The 17,755-nt window shown below is 48.6% G+C and overlaps 1 protein-coding gene across 3 annotated transcripts in view; it reads right to left on the reverse strand.

The window, feature by feature from the left end:
- Positions 1–13,720: 13,720 nt before the first annotated feature.
- Positions 13,721–17,755, reverse strand: part of Mras (muscle RAS oncogene homolog) — a 53,708-nt gene continuing 49,673 nt past the window's right edge. Inside the window, exon 6 of one of the 3 annotated variants that reach the window (XM_037207869.1) lies at positions 13,721–16,770. In XM_037207869.1, coding sequence (XP_037063764.1) covers positions 16,671–16,770 — 100 coding nt within the window. In that variant the 3' untranslated portion in view covers positions 13,721–16,670. The remainder of the gene's footprint in view (positions 16,771–17,755) is intronic. The other 2 variants (XM_028869978.2, XM_037207868.1) reach the window with 2 other exon arrangements.

Consider the following 17,755-nt stretch of genomic DNA (forward strand, 5'->3'; position numbering starts at 1 on the left):
GGCGTTACAATACATCCAGCATTGCTCTTTTGCTTAGAGTTACTTTGGCTCTTTGAGGCCCTTGTGCCTCCATGTGAATTTCACTTTTTTTTTTCTAGTTCTGCAAATTATTGGGATTTTGATGGAAATTTCATCAAATCTGCTAAGATCACATTTAGTAATGTAGCCATTTTCACAATATTAATTCCACTGATTCATGTCATTCCATCTTATGTCTTTTCTAACTTCTTTTTACAGTTTTCATTAGAGAAATCTTTCACCCACATTGGTTAGGTTCACTCCTACATGTTCTATTCTTTCTGAGGCTATTTTGAATGGTGCTGTGTTACTTATTTGGGTCTCAATGAGTTTGTAATTGGTACATTTGAAAGCCTCTGGATTTTTGTATGTTAACTCTGTATCTTGTTATTTGACTAAACTTCCTTTTGAGATCTGGAAGGCTTTTGATGGACTCTCTAGGTCTTCTATGTTTTAGCATCTGTGAGTAGCGGTGTCTGACTTCCTCCTCCCTCGTTTCTACCCTTTTCATTTCTTTCCCATGCTTTATTGCAGTGACTAGACCTCAAGCACTACACTGGATATTAGTGACAAGGCACCAGCATCTGTTTTATTCCTTGTTTTAAAGGACCTGATTGTAAAGGTAATACTTTCAGATTTTGCCCATTCAGTGTGATGTGGTCCACAGGTCTTCATATATAGCTTTTATTGTGCACTATATTACTTTTATTGCTTTGCATATGTTGAATCATCCTTGCATCCCTGGAATCTAATCTTTTTTAAAATATTAAAAGGGGCTTTATAGAGATATCAACAAATACAATGTTTAATTTATATGCTATGACCTTTCTAATGTATTATTGAGTTTGGTTTGTATTTTGCTAGGATTTTTGCATCTATGTTCATCAAGCACATTGGTCTGGAGTTTCCTTTATTGTCACGTTTTGGCATTAGGTCAATGTTGACATCATAGACTAAGTTTAGAAGTAGCCACTCCATTTCTAGTTTATAGAAAGCTTGAGGCATATTGACTTTAGTTCTTCTTTAATAGTCCAGTAAATTTCAACAGTAAATCTTTCCATCCAGGGATCTTGCTTGTTGAGAGACTTTTAATTACTACTTGAACCTCATAACTTGTTATTGATCTATTGAGGCTTTCTCCACTCTCCCGATTCAATTTCGGCCAATCACACCCACTGAGAAACTTATTCTTTTCTACCCGATTTTCCAAATTATTGGAGTGTGAATTTTCAAGATAATTTTTAATTATTCACTGGACTTCACTGGGGTCTGTTGTAATACACACACACACACACACACACACACACACACACACACACACACACCCTTCCAACACTTCAACTTGAAATATTCATTTTTCACTGAAAATAACCCACAACAACATACCCTAATGAATTGACTAGAGTCCATTTAAATAGGTTTTGAATTTGCTCCTCAATTTGTCAGTCAATCCAAACACATGACTATGCTTAAACATCAAGCTGCATTGATGAAAACCTGACCAGCCCATGCTGCTATTCATTAACAAATGCAACTTTAAAGAGTTGGTTTAGTTATTATTGTATGGGTGCATGATGGGGGGCATGGATGCTGCAGTGCATGTGTGGAGGTCAGAGGACAACATCTGGGAATCAGTTCTCCTCTTCCACTGTGGGTCTGGGGCTCGAACTTGGGTTGTTAGGCTTGAGTGGCAAGCACTTTTCTCCACTGAGCCATGGTGCTGGAATTCATAAACAGAATCTTAAGGATTCCACTAAGAACTTCTTTATCATTGAGAACAGGCATGTTTATTATAAGCCGAGAAGGCTTGGTACTTCATAGCAGAACTGACCACCAGTACATGCAGAGGTACTTTTGACGGTCTCTCGTGTTACACAGAAACAGGATGAATAAAGGACCTACTTGTTGATGCAGCAGGACTCAGCTACATCCTTCTGGAGAGGGGGATTACTTACGTTGATTTTCATGTTATGACCATCATCTGCGTGAACTCTTCATGATTCACTGTCCATCTCCATCAGCTTCCATGTCTCTGACGATTTCTCATTCTATTGGCTTTGCTATCGCATATCATCACATGACATAGTTCTGCTGCATCTCCATCACTGCCAAGGACTCCGAATGCCTCGAGGTTCTCTTCTTTTTTCTCTGTATCTTTTGCTTTTCCAGCTGTTATAGTAAAAAAAAAAAAAACCCTCTGAGAAGTCCACGGTGCCATTCATTATCAGCATCTGCTTCCTAGATCATATCCTGCAATTCAGCCCCTCTTGGGTTTTAACCATGTGACCTCGTGACAGTTGGCGGTTCCTTTGTGGCAGCTGCACCATCGCTGTATTTACTGGATCTGGAGAGAGTTTCTTTGTTGGATTCTTCTTCAGCCAGCTGATCAGCCCTGGAGATAGGGCCAGCAGCAGGTATATGATGGTGGACATCTGTGCTGGTGACGGGAAGACACAGGGTCAGGCTGTGTCACTCTCTTGTGCTGTGATGCAGCCTGACCCCCAACAGCAGCACAGAGTCCCTGAGAACCCCAGCACTATTCTTTGGTGTTGCTGGTGATGGTGGAGATGGAATCCAGGGACTGGCGCATGCTAGCCAAGCACTCTTCAACTGAGCTGCCCCACTCTTGAAATGCGGACATGGCCTTCCAGTGGCCTGGCGGAGAAACAGGGTCTCTCTTGGCATGGGAGCTTGATCTTGCATTGGGTCCTCTGCTGAGAAAAGGCTACTTTTCACGTCATCACAGCTCCTTATCCTTTTAACAAACTGCCAGGTTTGTTAGCATTGAGTTCTACTGTTAGTATTTATTTTCTGAGCTTTCAAAAATTATATTTTAAGTAATTTATTTTGTATAAGTATATGTGTGTGGACCCACATGTGGAGGTTTTAGGGCAACTTAGAGGACGGGGTCCTCCCCTTCCCATGTGGGTCCTAGGGATCAAACCCAGGTCATTGGGCTTGGCGGCAAGTACATTTATCCTCATGCTGGCCTGATATCTATTTTTATAATGGAATTTCTCATTTACTCTTTCTGCTTGTTTTGCTAGATTTCAGTATGAAGCTGTTTCTCATTTTATGACATTTTGAGAGGCATTCCCTCTAGTCTGTTAGTTTGACTGTGTGGTGGTATTGTGTTCCCCCAAAATATTGTGTACCTTAATAAACTTATCTGGGGTCAGAGAACAGAAAAGCCACTAGTTAGGCAGTGATAGCACACGCCTTTAATCCTAGCATTCCAGAGGCAGAAATCCATCTGGGATCTCTGTGAGTTCAAGGCCACATTGGAAACAGCCAGGCATGGTGACTCACGCCTTTAATCCCAGAAAGCCAGCCTTTAATCCTAGGGAGTGATGGTAGAAAGCAGACAGGTATATAAGGCGTGAGGACCAGAAACTAGAAGTATTTGGCTGGTTAAACATGTGGCTGGTTAAGCATTCAGGCTTTTAAGCAGCAGTTCAGCTGAGAGCCATTGGGATGAGGACACAGAAGCTTCCAGTCTGAGGAAACAGGACCAGCTGAGGAATTGGCAAGGTGAGATAGCTGTGGCTTGTTCTGTCTCTCTGATCTACCAGCATGGACCCCAATAACTCGTCTCGGGTTTGATTTTATTAATAAGAACTTTGAAGATTCCTGCTACACTTATGTATATATATGGACATCTGCATGAGTATATGCCACATGTTTGTGGGTGCCCGAGGAGAGTAGCAGAGGTCACAGGAACCCTGGACCTGAAGAGTTACAGACAGTTGTGAGTCACCTGATGCAGACACTCCAAATCAAACTCAGGTCCTCTGGGAGAGCAGCAAACACTCCTAACCACTGAGCCACCTCTCCAGCCCCAAGGCTAGTCCCTTCTGGGGCTCCAGTCTATTCCCACCTCTCTTAGCTTCTAATGGGTCTGGAATTTCCTGGGGTTCCCTGACATGCAGATATATCACTGCAATGCCTGCCTGTCTTTACAAACCCCTTGTCTCCAATCTCCTCTCCCATATCCTATAAGGACAGCAGTCATTGGACTCGAGGCCTCCTTGAAATGCAGGTGCACCCATAAGATCTTCCATTGTGTCTACAAAGACCTATTTTCAAATAAGGTTACATCCACCAGAGGTTAGGAAGTGGGTATATGTTTGGCGGCCTGTAGTAGTTTGACTATGAAATGTCCCCACAGGCTGATGGGTGAACATTTGGTTCTGAGGTGGTGGGTGATGTTGGGAGGGTCTAGGCACTTCAGGAGGCGGCAGCTGGCTGGAGGAAGTAGGTCACTGGGGGCAAGTCCTTGGAGACCTGTCTTTCTTTTGCCTCGTGTTTGCCATGAGATGAGCATCCTCTACCACATGCTCACTGTCTCACTACAGGCCAGAAACATGGGGCTAGGCGAGCATGGCCCAAATGCCCTGAAACTTCGAACAAAACAAGTCTTCCCTGTTTTCTTAATCATTTTTGTCCTGCACATTGTCACAGCAAGAAGAAAGCTAGCCACCGAGGACTGCTGTCCAACCCACAAGCATTTGAATTTAAAAAAGAGTCAAGGACCAGGGATACAGCTTGGTCAATAAAGTGCTTGCCACACAAGCATGAGAACCTCAGTTCAGATCCCCAGCACTGATGTAAACATCTGGATGTGGTAACTTGTATCTAGAACCCTGCTGCTGGGGAGTCAGAGACAGAAGGCTCCCTGAGGTTTGCTGGCCTGCTCAGTGTAGCTGGACAGGAGAGCTCCAGATTCAGGGAGAGACCTTGTCTCAAAAAATAAAGTAAAGGCTGGGTGGTGGTGGCACACACCTTTAATCCCAACACGTGGGAGGCAGAGGCAGGTGGATCTCTGAGTTTGAGGCCAGCCTGGTCTACAGAGGAGTTCCAGGACAGCCAGGGCTACATAGAGAAACCTTGTTTTGAAAGAAAAACAAAACAAAAAATGTGAAGAACAATTGAGGTAGACACCCAACCATATAGCCTCTATATGGACATGGACATGTGTACTTGTATGAACATGTGTCTATACATACACATACATAAAAATAAAATAAAAACCTGTATTGAAGCTTCTAGTCTGGTTAGAAGATGGCCCTTGAGCCATTTCTCAGACACTAAGTCTCTCTTAGGACATGTGTGCTGGATTTGGGGGACAGTTTTGAGCACTTGGAAACCTTTCTTGGAGGTGAGCAGTGGGAAGGGACCCCTGTGACACTTCCTGAGGGAGCTTAGCTGGAGATTTTACTGTGAGCTTCTGAAAGAGTAGATCTGTGCGCCTCCTTCCTCAGGGCATCACGCCTCTCCCTTCCTCGCCTGCCTTCTCTCCTCTCCCCTCTCTGTCTCATTGCGACCTCCCCCAGCCTTGAAGGGACAGTATCAGAGCAGGATCACACTATCTGATCATTTGTGGAGTGGGCTGTCATAAGTCAGGGCTCTTCGCTAAGTAACCATAGCAAAACAGGACATCTTCATCAAGATTGAAGGCTAAAACCACAATAGTGTTCTGTACGATCATGGAAAAAATGCTTAAAGCTATGTCAGACGGGGCAACACATCCTGGCCAATTATAAGTTAGACTGCTGTCTGTGGAAGGAATCTTGCAGATCCCAAAGACGGGCCCTGTGCCACTCCAAGGGTGCTACCTACCTAGCTTCCCAGCCTCACTCCAGAGACCAGGGTGCACTGGGTCTGGAGAATGTCCCACGAATGTGGCCTTTGTACCAGGACTGCACTTTGAAGGCTGCTGATCCAGACTCGGACCTTAGGAATCTTTCTCTAAAGCTCCATCCTCGGAAGTGGCCCTCACCAAACACTGTGAAATACTGGATTCAGAGTGTGCAAGAAACCAAAGGTCAAGGGGAATTTGGAGCTGTCGAGGTGGGGGGGGGGTCATCTGACTGAGGAAGGCTGAATTCAAGGAAGATGCTTTTTCCACAAGTAGAATGTAGAATTGTGTGAACAGAGCCAAGAGACAGGCTGCAAGTCTTTATTGGGACCTCAAGTTCCTTGAGCCTACCTGGAGAGCTCAAGCAGGTGGAGAAGTCTCCAGAAGGCATATGAAGTCAACTGTGAGGGACTGGAGCTGGTCCTTAGGCACAAAGTGTCCAGAAGAGCCAGGCTAGCCTGGGGTGGCAAAGTTTAGTTCCAGAAGGCTGATGGACCGGCCCTTGGTCTGGCGATGTGACAAACATTTGCTACATACATGGTGGACTTGAACTCCAAATGCACATTTCTCTGGTACCAGCAGCCCTAGAAGGTTAGGAAGTCCCGTAGGGCATGGGCAAGAAAGGAAGTAGGCAAGCTGAGGTTCTTGCACTATGGCTTCACCTTGAGCACTGCCTCCGCACGAGGGAAGAACTGCTGTACTCTGGAGATGGAGCCACAAGGCTCTTTTTCGCTCTACGATGGCGCCCTCTGGTGGTGAAGAGGGGCACCGGCCCAGCTTCCTGGGCTTTCTTAACCCTCCAGAGCGTCAATAACAGTGATACTAGAAATAACAACTACAGGGTGCTGACAAGCTTCGTGGGCACATGACCAGCATAGTTCGTTAGGTTCTTAGAAAGCATTAACTTGTTTAATCCCCACATTAACACTAGAGGTGAGTAGTCATGTGACTCCAGTCTCAGAGGAAGGAACCCAGGCCCATAAAGTCATCATAGCTGTGCGTATGTCCTCTAGTGCTATTTTGGGGTTGGCAAGGAATGGAATCAGATGCACCGAGGCTCCCATTTAGCTTTGCCACTACTAGGCTTGTGACATCTGGGGACTCCCAGGTCTTTCAAAAGAGATTATAACCTCCAGAGTTGGGAGAATGCTGGAAATGAAGCTTTTAAGATATCCACCAGCCTGTTATATTGATGTAGTAGTTAGCTTTTTAACCATCCCCAACCATGGTTCCCTTAGGTCCCTGACATACTTTGGTTTATGAATGCAAAGACCATATTTATTAACTGTGCATCTCTGATTATTTACTAGGCATTTGAGGGTAGAAAATTTTAGTCAGAAACCTAGATTTTACTGGATTGATTGATTGACGACTGATTGATTTGAGACAGCGTCTTGCTATGTAACCCTGGCTTGCTTGGAACTCACTCTGTGGACCAGCGTGGCCTCAAACTCAGAGATCCGCCTGCCTCTGCCTCCTGTGTGTGCCACTGCACCCAGCCTACACTTTATTTTTCTAGACAGACTTCCCCACCGCACCAGGAGCCCCACTTCAGCTACACTGGCTGGCCAGTAAGTTCCCAGGATCCTCTTGTCTCTGTCCCAAAGACAAACTGAGCACAGTTCCATCAAAGATCATTCTGGAAAACCAATGAATTTCGTGGGATTCCTTACAGAGCTTAGGTGAGGGGTTACTTACAGAGGTGCGGACGTTCTTCCTTCAATAGGCCACACCTGGAAGGCCTTTACCCAGCAGGGATGAGGGCTTCCTGTAGCCACATGGATGGGGTCCCTTCCCTCTTGGGCTTCCCTGCCCATCTACTCTAGCTCCTCCCCCAAGGTCACGTGCAACTAAAGCAGCATAGCATGCAGCAGGTGGTAGACAGCTCAGATGAGTCTTGTGGCCTTCCCCACCCACCCATGAAGGGGTATAAACAGTTAACAAGCCAGCTGGGATATTCCTTTTGCAAGAGGGTGCAGCTGAACTTCCCAAGATGGCGGCTAATTGCCTAGCAGATAGTTATGCACAACACATATACCCCCCTCCACACACACACACACACACACACACACACACACACACTTTTTACATGGGTGCCAAGGATCCAATCTTGGGTCCTCATACTTACAAAGTGAACTTTTTTCTTTCAAGCATCTCACCTTGTATCCTGGGTTGACCTGAAACTTGTTGTGTAGCCCAGGTTACTCTCAAACTTATGATCCTCCGGCCTGGGATTATAGGCGTGCATACATGCCTCTGAATTCACTTTGTAAGGAGAGACAGCAGGAACTGAGCCCCAGGATCCAGACAAGACAGGGCAACAAAAAGCTGCTTTGGGGCCTGGAGAGCACATATTGCTTTCATCCTGGGATCCTGGCTGGCATTTAGAATTTCCATGCGTCAGTCGTTATTCTGAAAACATATACTAAATTAAAACCTAGCAATAGCCTTGTAGCCTTAAGAAGCATCCTTATCATCAGCTAAAGTGTGACGACCAAGCTGAGACACGGGGAGGTTGGGCCACTTGGCTAAGGTCACCAGATGGTGGCATAGCCAGGCTAGACCTAGGCAGTCTGTGCACTGGCCACCACCCCACATGCCCCAGCATCAGCAACACTGGAGACTCAGCAACACCAACCACAGAGGGAACCAAAAGTCTGGGCTGAGTGGAGAGAGAGGAACGGCCCTGTTGACAAACAATGGTCAGAGTGCCCGGCATCCCAGGCGCCGTTCGCGCTAGCCAAGGAGCAGAGCCAAGCATGTCGTGGAAAAAGGTCAGCTGAGAGGCCATCTTAGGGCCTGCGCATCCTCAGCAAAGCTCAGGGGTGGTTATGAGGGTGGGTTTTCTTTGTGGAAACTGAGGCAGGAGCTAACTTGAGGGGAGGGGCTGTGGGATAGAGGCAGATTCAAAGGTGACTGTGAGATGGTGACCTTGGGAAACTATTTGAAATTTGCAGCGACCTTGGGTCTGCTACAAGCTAGGGGTGCTGGGGGCAGAGAAAGCATGTTTCCGGGGGATTGGCTAACTTACAGTTCTCAGCGGCTCAGACGCGGCATTACCTGTTATTTTGTTTAAAAAGCAAATAAAAGCTGATAAATCCAAGCCGGCTGGTGGTGTCACATGCCTTTAATCCCAGCACTCCAGAGGCAGAGGCAGGCAGATCTCTGTGAGTTCGAGGCCAGCCTGGTCTACAGAGCGAGTTCCAGGACAGCCAGGGCAGTTACACAGAGAAACCCTGTCTCCAAACAACAACAACAAGCGGCTAAATCCTGTCTGTGTTCTAACTACCCCCACCCAGAGGAGAAGGTGACAGTTGGTAGGGCTCTTGGCTATGGGTGGCTCTCTAGGCAGAATGCCAGAGGCTTGGAACATGTTTACGGCCCCTGGACCTCACTGATAACGCCATTCACTGGGGCTTCGCGACCTGGACAGTCTGTCTCGGTTGGCAGGACAGTGAGAGGGACAGAGCTGGAGGTGGTGTCCAAGGCCACGGGGAGGGCTGCCCTGGGTGAGGTCCATCGCAGACACTGGAAAATGACTGTCACCGGGGCTCAAATGCTGTCATGAGTCACTCAGGGGGAAGTTGGCCTGCATTCAGCTCCCTTGAGAAAAAAAGCAAGGAAGTGTGACACACATTGAAAGCGTTCCCTCCAACCCGGGTAAGATTGAAAATGGGTGTGGGGAGACAGCCTGGGCTAGCTCCATTTCCAGGCTGGCAGGGTGGTGGGGAACAGAGCATAGGCTTCAGGGGAAAAAACGGGTGCAAGTCTAGGCTCAGTCACTCCTGCCTGTCCCTGGCCTCAGTTTCTTTTTCTAGAAAACACTGTGGCACCTATGTCCCAGGGTGGTCATGAGGACAGGAGGTGGGTGCAGAAGTGGGACCGTGCCTGGCTTACAGGAAGTACAACACTAGCAAGCACTCTCCCTGTGTGTCTCGTGGGTTTGCTAATTCACGGTTCTCAGACAAGCAGCATTATCGTTACCCAGAACCTGCTTTAAAAGCAAATTAAAGCTGCTAAATCCTAAGCCTGTGTGCCAAAAAACCCCTACCCCGAGGAAACAAGGACAGTTGCTAGGGCCTGAAGACCGGCAACTAATTCACAGGGTTATTAATAATTCATAATTATTAGGATTGTTACTCGAGAACAGGATGAACATTTCACTCTTAACACTCGGGTAAGCTTGGCCGAGACCTGTGCTAGACCCCATGACACACCAGCATCCAGAAAATTCCTTGCCTGAGCAAACTGGAAGCTTTAAGTCGCCTTCTCATTTCGCCCTAAGAAGAAATTGTGGGATGTGGCTTTAAAAAAGCAGCGGCACCAAGAGGGTCCTGAGGGGAGGGAGCTTGATGTGGGGGAGGAGCTGAGATGAGAGGGTCTGGAGGCCTGGGTGGTGGCCATTGAGAGGCCATCTCAGGGCCTACGAGTCCTCAGCAAAGTTCAGGGGTGGTGATGAGGATGGGTTCTCTTTGTGGAAACTGAGGCAGAGATTAACTTGAGGAGAGAGGCTGTGGAATGAGGCAGATGCTGAGGTCTCTATGAGATCGTGGCCTTGGGAAACTGTTTGAAATTTGCAGGGACCTTGGGTCTGCTGTAAGGTATAAGAGTGCCACACTTTATGGGGCAAAGGAAGCACATTTGAACTACGATGGCTTGGGTTTTAAGGCACGGAGGACAATGACTATCTGTAATAATCACTGATTTATTTTATAAACATTAGGCGTCACCATTGTGCCACCAGTTTCTTCTCTAGGCCTAGGGACATAAGAATGTAAGGAATATAGATAAACAAATGAACTATCACTGCGGTTTGTGAGCAGCCTCAAAGGGGGGCCGCTTTAACGCAAATAAAATAGTTGCCTTTGGAGCTGGGAATCTAGGTCAGTGGTAGCATTCTTGTCTAGCACGCACAGGTCCTGAGTTCAATTCCCAGCACTAACACAGAGAGAGAGAGAGAGAGAGAGAGAGAGAGAACCACCGTGGAGAAGGAGGTAGGTGAGTCACGTGGGTCACACACTTGGTCAGGAAGGGGGAACTGGAGAGAGGCAGCTTGACCCCTCCCCTCCTGCAGGATGTCGTGGGAGGGCATGGCCTCAGTGTAGCGCTTCTTCAGAGTCGCTGGGTCTTCACTCCTCCTTTCATTTCCCCTTCCTGTTCTCTGAGGCTGTGAAACTGCCCGAAGAGCCTGGCATCGAATAGAGAGCTCCCAGGCCGCTTCATCTTCGCCCTGAGCAGTATCCTCAGAGCTGGGGGACTCCGATGGCACGTGAGTGTCCTGAACCTAGAGGAGTGCACACACGGCTGTCATTCTGCATATGGTTTCAAGGTGTCGGCCACCCCACCTGTAACCCCATGGAGTCAAGGTCAATAACTGTAGATGAATTTCTTTCTTTTTTCTTTTTTGGTTTTCGAGACAGGGTTCCTCTGTGTAGCTTTGCATCTTTCCTGGAACTCACTTGTAGTCCAGGCTGGCCTCGAACTCACAGAGATTCGCCTGGCTCTGCCTCCCGAGTGCTGGGATTAAAGGCGTGCGCCACCACTGCCCGGCCGAATTTCTAAATAGTCTTATTAAACAAGAAACACAGAGCCAAATACAGAGGTGAAAGCCATAGAGATCACAGAAATAGTAGTAACGGCCAACTAACCTTAGCTCACCACACTGCCTTAGCTTCCCCAGAGAGAACTAGCTTCTTCCTGTCTAACCTGCGCCTTTATTGCCTTGCTGTTCTGCCTTCTCATTGGCTTCTAGCCTAGCCACCTCACTTCCTTGTCACTGCCTGTCTGTACAGACCTCCAGGTCTCTATGGTTGGTACTGGGATTAAAGGCGTGTGTCACCACGCTTGGCTGTGTCCTCGAACACACAGAGACTCTGCCTGCCATGTGATTGGATTAAGGGAGCTTGCTACCACTACCTGACTTTTGTTTATGGCTGGCTATCCATGTCCTCTGATCTCCAGGCAAACTTCATTTATTAACGTACACATAAAATATCACCACATTTCAGCACAAATAAAATATCACCACAAATAACCCTTGTGCTGGGGGTCTTTGGTTCCAGAGGTTGAGGGGCCCTTGATAATTAGATGTGGGAAGCAAAGAGGAATGACCTGAGCATCACCACCCACTGGGACCACAGCTGCTTTGCAGATAAGAACAGCCCTGCAGCTGTTTATTTCTAGCTTTTACTCTTTACCCACTCCTGTCTCATTTGGTGATTTGCAAACTGTAGGAGCATTAGAGTACCATGAAGGCCTTGTCAAACACAGAGGTCAGGGCTTTGGCTCAGCAGGCAGTCCTGGGTGGGGCAGGATAATGGACAGTTCCAATCATTAGCCTGCTGATGCTGAAGCCACTGCCCTGGAGGACACTCTGAGAAGCACTTCTCCAGGATCTTACCTCTGTTCTTCAGCCCAGGCACAGGTCTCAGAACCAAAAAAAAAAAAAAAGACGATTGTGTGAGCGTGGTCGGCTGCACCCTGCACTGAAAGCCCGTGTAGTTTCTCTGCTTACTGTGAACTCAGCCCCCCTTTTATGCTTAAACATTCACATAAGCGTAACGATGAGCTATTTGGCATGATGTTGGAGCCCCAAAAGCTGCAGAGAATGAAAATCCTAGGAATGAGAGCATCTGTCACTTGCATAGAGTGTTCTACCCTTTATTTAGACGCTTGAAGAATTCCCAGCTTGGATGGCAGATGGTGAGATTTCACTTATCTGCAAGACCATTGACTTCTTGTTGTTGTTGTTTGGGGGTTTGGGTTTTTTTTGTTTGTTTGTTTGATTGATTGATTTTTTTGTTTTTGTTTTTGAGATAAGGTTTTACTCTGTAGCCCTTGCTGTCCTGGAACTCACTGTACAGACCAGGCTGGCCTCTAAACTCACAAGTTTACCTGGGCTTCCTGAGTGCTGGGACGAAAGGCATGCACCATCACAGCTGGCCATTGCCTACATTTAAAACACAAACCCAGAGTAAAACAACAAAACCTGGGAGCCATGTCTGCAAAGTCTTCCTGTAACTGAGGATTACACTCAGTGCCTATGGGAGGACACTCCTGAGTTCATGCTGTCGCTAGGCAGATCTTGCAGCGGTTTTCAGCCGGGCCTTCCTCTAGCACAGTGGTGCCAATGCTCAACCTTCCTAACGCTGCGACCCTTTAATACTGTTCCCCATGTTGTGGTGATCCCCAACCATAAAATTATTTTCGTTGCTACTTCATAACGGTAATTTTGTTACTGTTATGAATCATAATGTAAATATCTGTGTTTTCTGATGGTTGTGGGCAATCCCTGAGAAAGGGTCATTCTCAACCCCCAGAGGGGTCATGACCTGCAGGTGAGAGGATATGGTGGAGCTGGCCAGAGGCAGTGAACTGGGCTGAATTTTTCTAGGCAATGCTGCTCAAGTCATTGTGCACACGAAGCCCTGAGATCTTGTCTAAGACCTTGGGGTTGAGAACTGGAAGCAAGGAGCTGGTGAAATAGTCATGAGGGTTAGTGATCAGGATCCATTTTGAAATAAAACCATTCCCACAGAAGACAGAGGGCAGGTGGCATGCGGCTGAGGAAGTGGTCTACAGGAGATGCCCCCATGCCACCAGTGGCTTCCTCCATACTTTAGGTTTGCTAAACCAAGTCTGCTCTGGAAGAGTTGCGTGTTTGGGCAAAGACTGAGTGATAGATCACATACGCCCCACGGTTGGGCATGCCCGGTGGACCTAGACACTTTTGCCTAGCCAGCGTGACCAGGACCCCATGGCTTTGCATGGTTGCGTAAAAACCATGTGATCTATGCGCATGCGTGGAGTAGCCACATGAGCCTGTGTATGCATGCGCCACCCAGCCTTTATAAGCTGGCGCCATATTCCCGGCTTCCTTCCTTATGCACATGTGTCTTTCTAACAGGCCTGTCACGTCTGTCTCTCTCTCTTATCTTAATAAAACTCTTGTTAGTGGATTCTGTCATGTTTCATGACATTTCCTCGCAGGGTAAGAGCGCCGCCAACTCGCTAACACCGAGGAATCACAAAACGAGGCGTATTTGAACAAGAGGAAATAAGACAGCATTTCTCTTTGTTTCTTTATTAATAAGTAGAGATACACAAAGACTTGATAAAAAGTTACATAAAAGGCTCAAGCATCATCAAGATGTCCAGGCATCACTCATTTCACACAATGGCCACCTGCTAATACTGTCACTCAAAGGGCTCAGTGTTTCAAGTATCTGGCATTCTAGGTAAACCCCAGGCAATGTGGAGTCTCCACCCAGGTGGGCAGCTAAAGGAAGGGACCCCTCTGTGGCTCTGGATTTAGTGTAGCAGGTTCCAGGGGCTCTGAGGTTAGAGCTGGCATGGGTCAGTGGGTCCCATCTCCTGGCAGGCTACACCAATTCAATCAGGTACTCTCCACAGCAAGAGTCATGGGGAGGTGGGAAACTCCTAAGGGAAACATCCGGATGTCCCAAGTGGCAAAGTGCTTGTGAAGGAAGTAGCTGTGGCATAGCCCCATTCTGGGGGAGAGGGGGAGAAAAGGAGGTGTCAGAGTAGTGGGAGAAAATCGGAGCACACAATAGAGAGGCAGGGATGAGGGGGTTCCAGGGAGTGTCAGAGGATGTGATGGGAACACAGGTTTCTGAAAAAACTAGAGGGAGCCTCAGAATGACAACTACAAACCCACTTCAGTCCTGGCCAACCAGGTTTCCAGGCTTTCCCTGTTGGCTGGTGATGGAAGTGCGCTGAGCTTTCTTTATTTTACATGGCCTCTCTGGAAACTCTGTCGAGGGGCTCACTTCTAATTCTGGAGCGTTACCTACCCATCTCACTTATGGGAGAATGGGATTCTGGGAAATGAAAGCTTACCAGGAGCCCTGAATCAAGAGGCAGATGTTAGCCAGTTTAGGACGTGGGCAGGTTAGAATGGAGGCCCTGGATGATGGGCCTGGATGCTCTGCCTCTTCCGAGAGGGGCAGGAGCACCGGGAGCCTCCCTTCTAGTTACCTGTGTGACTCGGGGCTTTGGCCAGGCAACTGCTCTGCTTCCGGTGAGAGCCCCTCTCAGCCCAGTGGAGATGTAGCTCCACAGAGGCGGGGCGTGCTCGAGGCAGGTGGTAGGAGATGGGGGACTCTCTGGCAGTGGCTGCTGCCCTGAGTGCAGAGCCTTCTGGCTCAGCATCCTGTGCAGAGTGCCCTGACCGGGCTGCTGTCCTCTCTCCGGGTGGCAGCAGCTATGGTGCGACTCAGGGCGCCTAAGGCTGGAACGAGCCTGGTCCTTCTAGTGTTGAAAAATTCTTAAGTATTACAGGATCTGGGAAATGGTGAGATACCTCATTTGGAATGTTCTTTGGTATCCTTTGTAGGAATAGAAAAAGTGGGGCGGGCTGGCAGTTTGACAAGCAAGAAGTTTGACCTTTCGCTAGCAATCATTTCCTCCTGCAGCAGAACTGCCCCTCGATGGGGCCCTCTGTGATGATGACCCTGTGCGTGAACGAACACCTTAGCACTTTCCGGACTGGAAAGGAATCACGAGGCGGGACATCCACTGGGTGCTCACTTTCCTTGGATTTCTTTCCATGACTTTCATTCTCCAGGGTGGCCCAGCCACCTGGCGGGGATCCTCTGTTTTGCACAGTGAGCTGGCAGATGCGCTGCCTCCTCTTCTGACCCTCCCACAGGGTGTACTTCGTTCCTGCTGTCCCCTCCATCCAGTTCCCAGCTGGAAAAACCCAGTCTTTACCCCACCAGCAGAACCAGAGAAGGAGGGGTGCATCGTGGTGCGGGGGTGGGTAGGTGGGTGGTGTCCCTGCTGAAATAAGTGTCTGGACCATGTCATCAGCTCAACTTTCCTTTCCCCTTTCATCTGAGACAGAAGAGGGCGATGGAGGTGTGCACCAAAAGAGCCCTATGGCTGATGCCAAAAGGCGTTTGCTCACTGGCTGGGCTTATAAAGGGGGCTGGTGGTCGGCTGACTCAGACGGAAATGGCTTCGGGTCCCGGTGCTGCGGTGATAACAGTATTGCGTGCTTTCAGTTAAGAGCAAGCCTAGAGCAACAGCTTTCTGGATGGTGTCACATTCACCTCCTTGCACATGCCGCTCTGTTTGTGTCACAGATGTGAGCAAGCAGGAAGGGACACATCTGAGAAGCCCAGGGCCCTGTCCACATCTGAACACAGAATCTATCTACCCACCACCTAAAATGTAAATGAACGCTTTTGCAAAGCCAACCACTTGCCTCACCCGCTCTCGGGATAAGGAAATCCCCTCTGGGGTGAAATGGTCCCAGCTAGCTCTCACTTGAGTGGCTGTGGGGGCAGGGGTGGGTAGCAGTGAGGGGATTTTCTTTTCTAATCTCTGCTCTTTCAACCACACCGAAGTCCTCCAGATAAATCCATCTCCCTCTCTCCAGTCTCTGGGGTCTGTTTGCTTCTGGGTTTAACTCCGCCTCGGGCTTCCGCCAAGGCCTCCGCTAACTTCCGCCATCCCTGTTGTTCATCCTGGATGGAGTTTGGCACTGCTAAAATCTCTCGGTTAAAAAGACAAGAGCACTGTTCCAGACGCTAGCCGAGAGGTCTGCCGAAGACTTCATCAGGCAGTGGGCACAGACCTCTTTAATAAAATAATCATTACTCAAATAATTTAAAAATCTACAAAAAGACATCAGAGCTCAGACACTGGGGACAGGGCGGGGAAGGAAGCTTGTTCATGGCTTGTTTGGTACCTTGTGTGTGGATCAACACTTCCCCAGCAAACCAGCCCTATGTACTTAAAACAACACACCCACCAAGAGGCTGGGAACTGGGCTTAATCAACACACACAAGGAAGGGCTTGGAAGCTGTGGCTTGTCTCCCGGGAGTGGTGGCAAAGCCAGACTCTGTCTGCTCCTGCCCATCCTCCCTCGCTCCCTTCCTGTGCCCAGAGCCAAGGGCTGTGGTTAGAAATGGTTCTCAGTGCAGTTAGGCAGTGGGCCGGTCCCGGGGGCTGGCAGTCCATGGTTGCTCTGCCCAGGGTCTCGGGCAGTCACAAGATCACACACTGAAGTTTGTGAGTGCCAGTGGCCCGGTCTCCTCGCCATTTTGTTTTCTTCTTCTTCTTCTGGCTTTTCTCTGGAATCTGTTGCCTGGTGAACAATGAAAGATGGAAAGACAGAGTCAGACCAAGCTTTTCCTCCTCCTCTGTCCCCTCTCTATGATGCCTGGGTTGGAGGCGAAGAAGGCCTGCTCTGGACAGGCCTAAGGTGGAGCGTGCTGCTGTCCCTGGCCACCCACGGAGACCAGGCTGTGAAGCATCTCTTAGTGTAAGAAGACTGGGAGAGGAAGGGAAGGGGAACCCAGAGTCAGTGACACTGGGTGCTGACCAGATTTAGTTAGATCGTAAGCTTTATAACGGAGTTGGCTTCTGTTTTTCAAGATTTCATATCTTAGATAAAACAACTGGTCAACTGATGTTCTGCGAACATTTCCTAGGTCTAGAGGGTACCTTTGGTACCACCGGTCCACAAGCAACACACGGCAGCTCGGTGAGCACCTCCCTTCCAGCACACCGAGTCAGAGCTGCACGGAGGACTAATGAGAGGTCAGGCTGGGCGGCCTGAGGGCCTATGGGCGGGGTGTGCACACGGCAGGGGACCAAGAGGTGCTGAACAAGGGGCACCATGACAAGGTTAGGTCTGAGTCACAGCTGACCAGCAGCCGCTGAGTCACCCACATAAGGTGCTGCAGACGGGGATTTAACTGTGGGGAACAGTAAAGGTTTAGAATCCTGACTGGATGGTGGGTGGCAGGGAACACAGCCAGGAGGCCACTTCGGTCATCCGACATAAAGTGAGTAAGGTCTTAAAGGAATGGTCGGTCACGAGTGTGTCTCCAGGCTGCTGGCACTTCAGACCCACAGGCTGTCAATCTGGGAACACACACACACACACACACACACACACAGAGACACACACACACACACACACACACACACACACACAGTCTCACAGTCTCACAGTCTCACAGTCTCACAGTCTCACAGTCTCTCTCTCTCTCTCTCTCTCTCTCTCTCTCTCTCTCTCTCTCTCTCACACACACACACACACACAGACACACACACACACACAGTCT

The sequence above is a fragment of the Peromyscus leucopus genome, chromosome 7 (assembly GCF_004664715.2).
Source record: "Peromyscus leucopus breed LL Stock chromosome 7, UCI_PerLeu_2.1, whole genome shotgun sequence".
Classification (NCBI taxonomy): Eukaryota; Metazoa; Chordata; class Mammalia; order Rodentia; family Cricetidae; genus Peromyscus; species Peromyscus leucopus.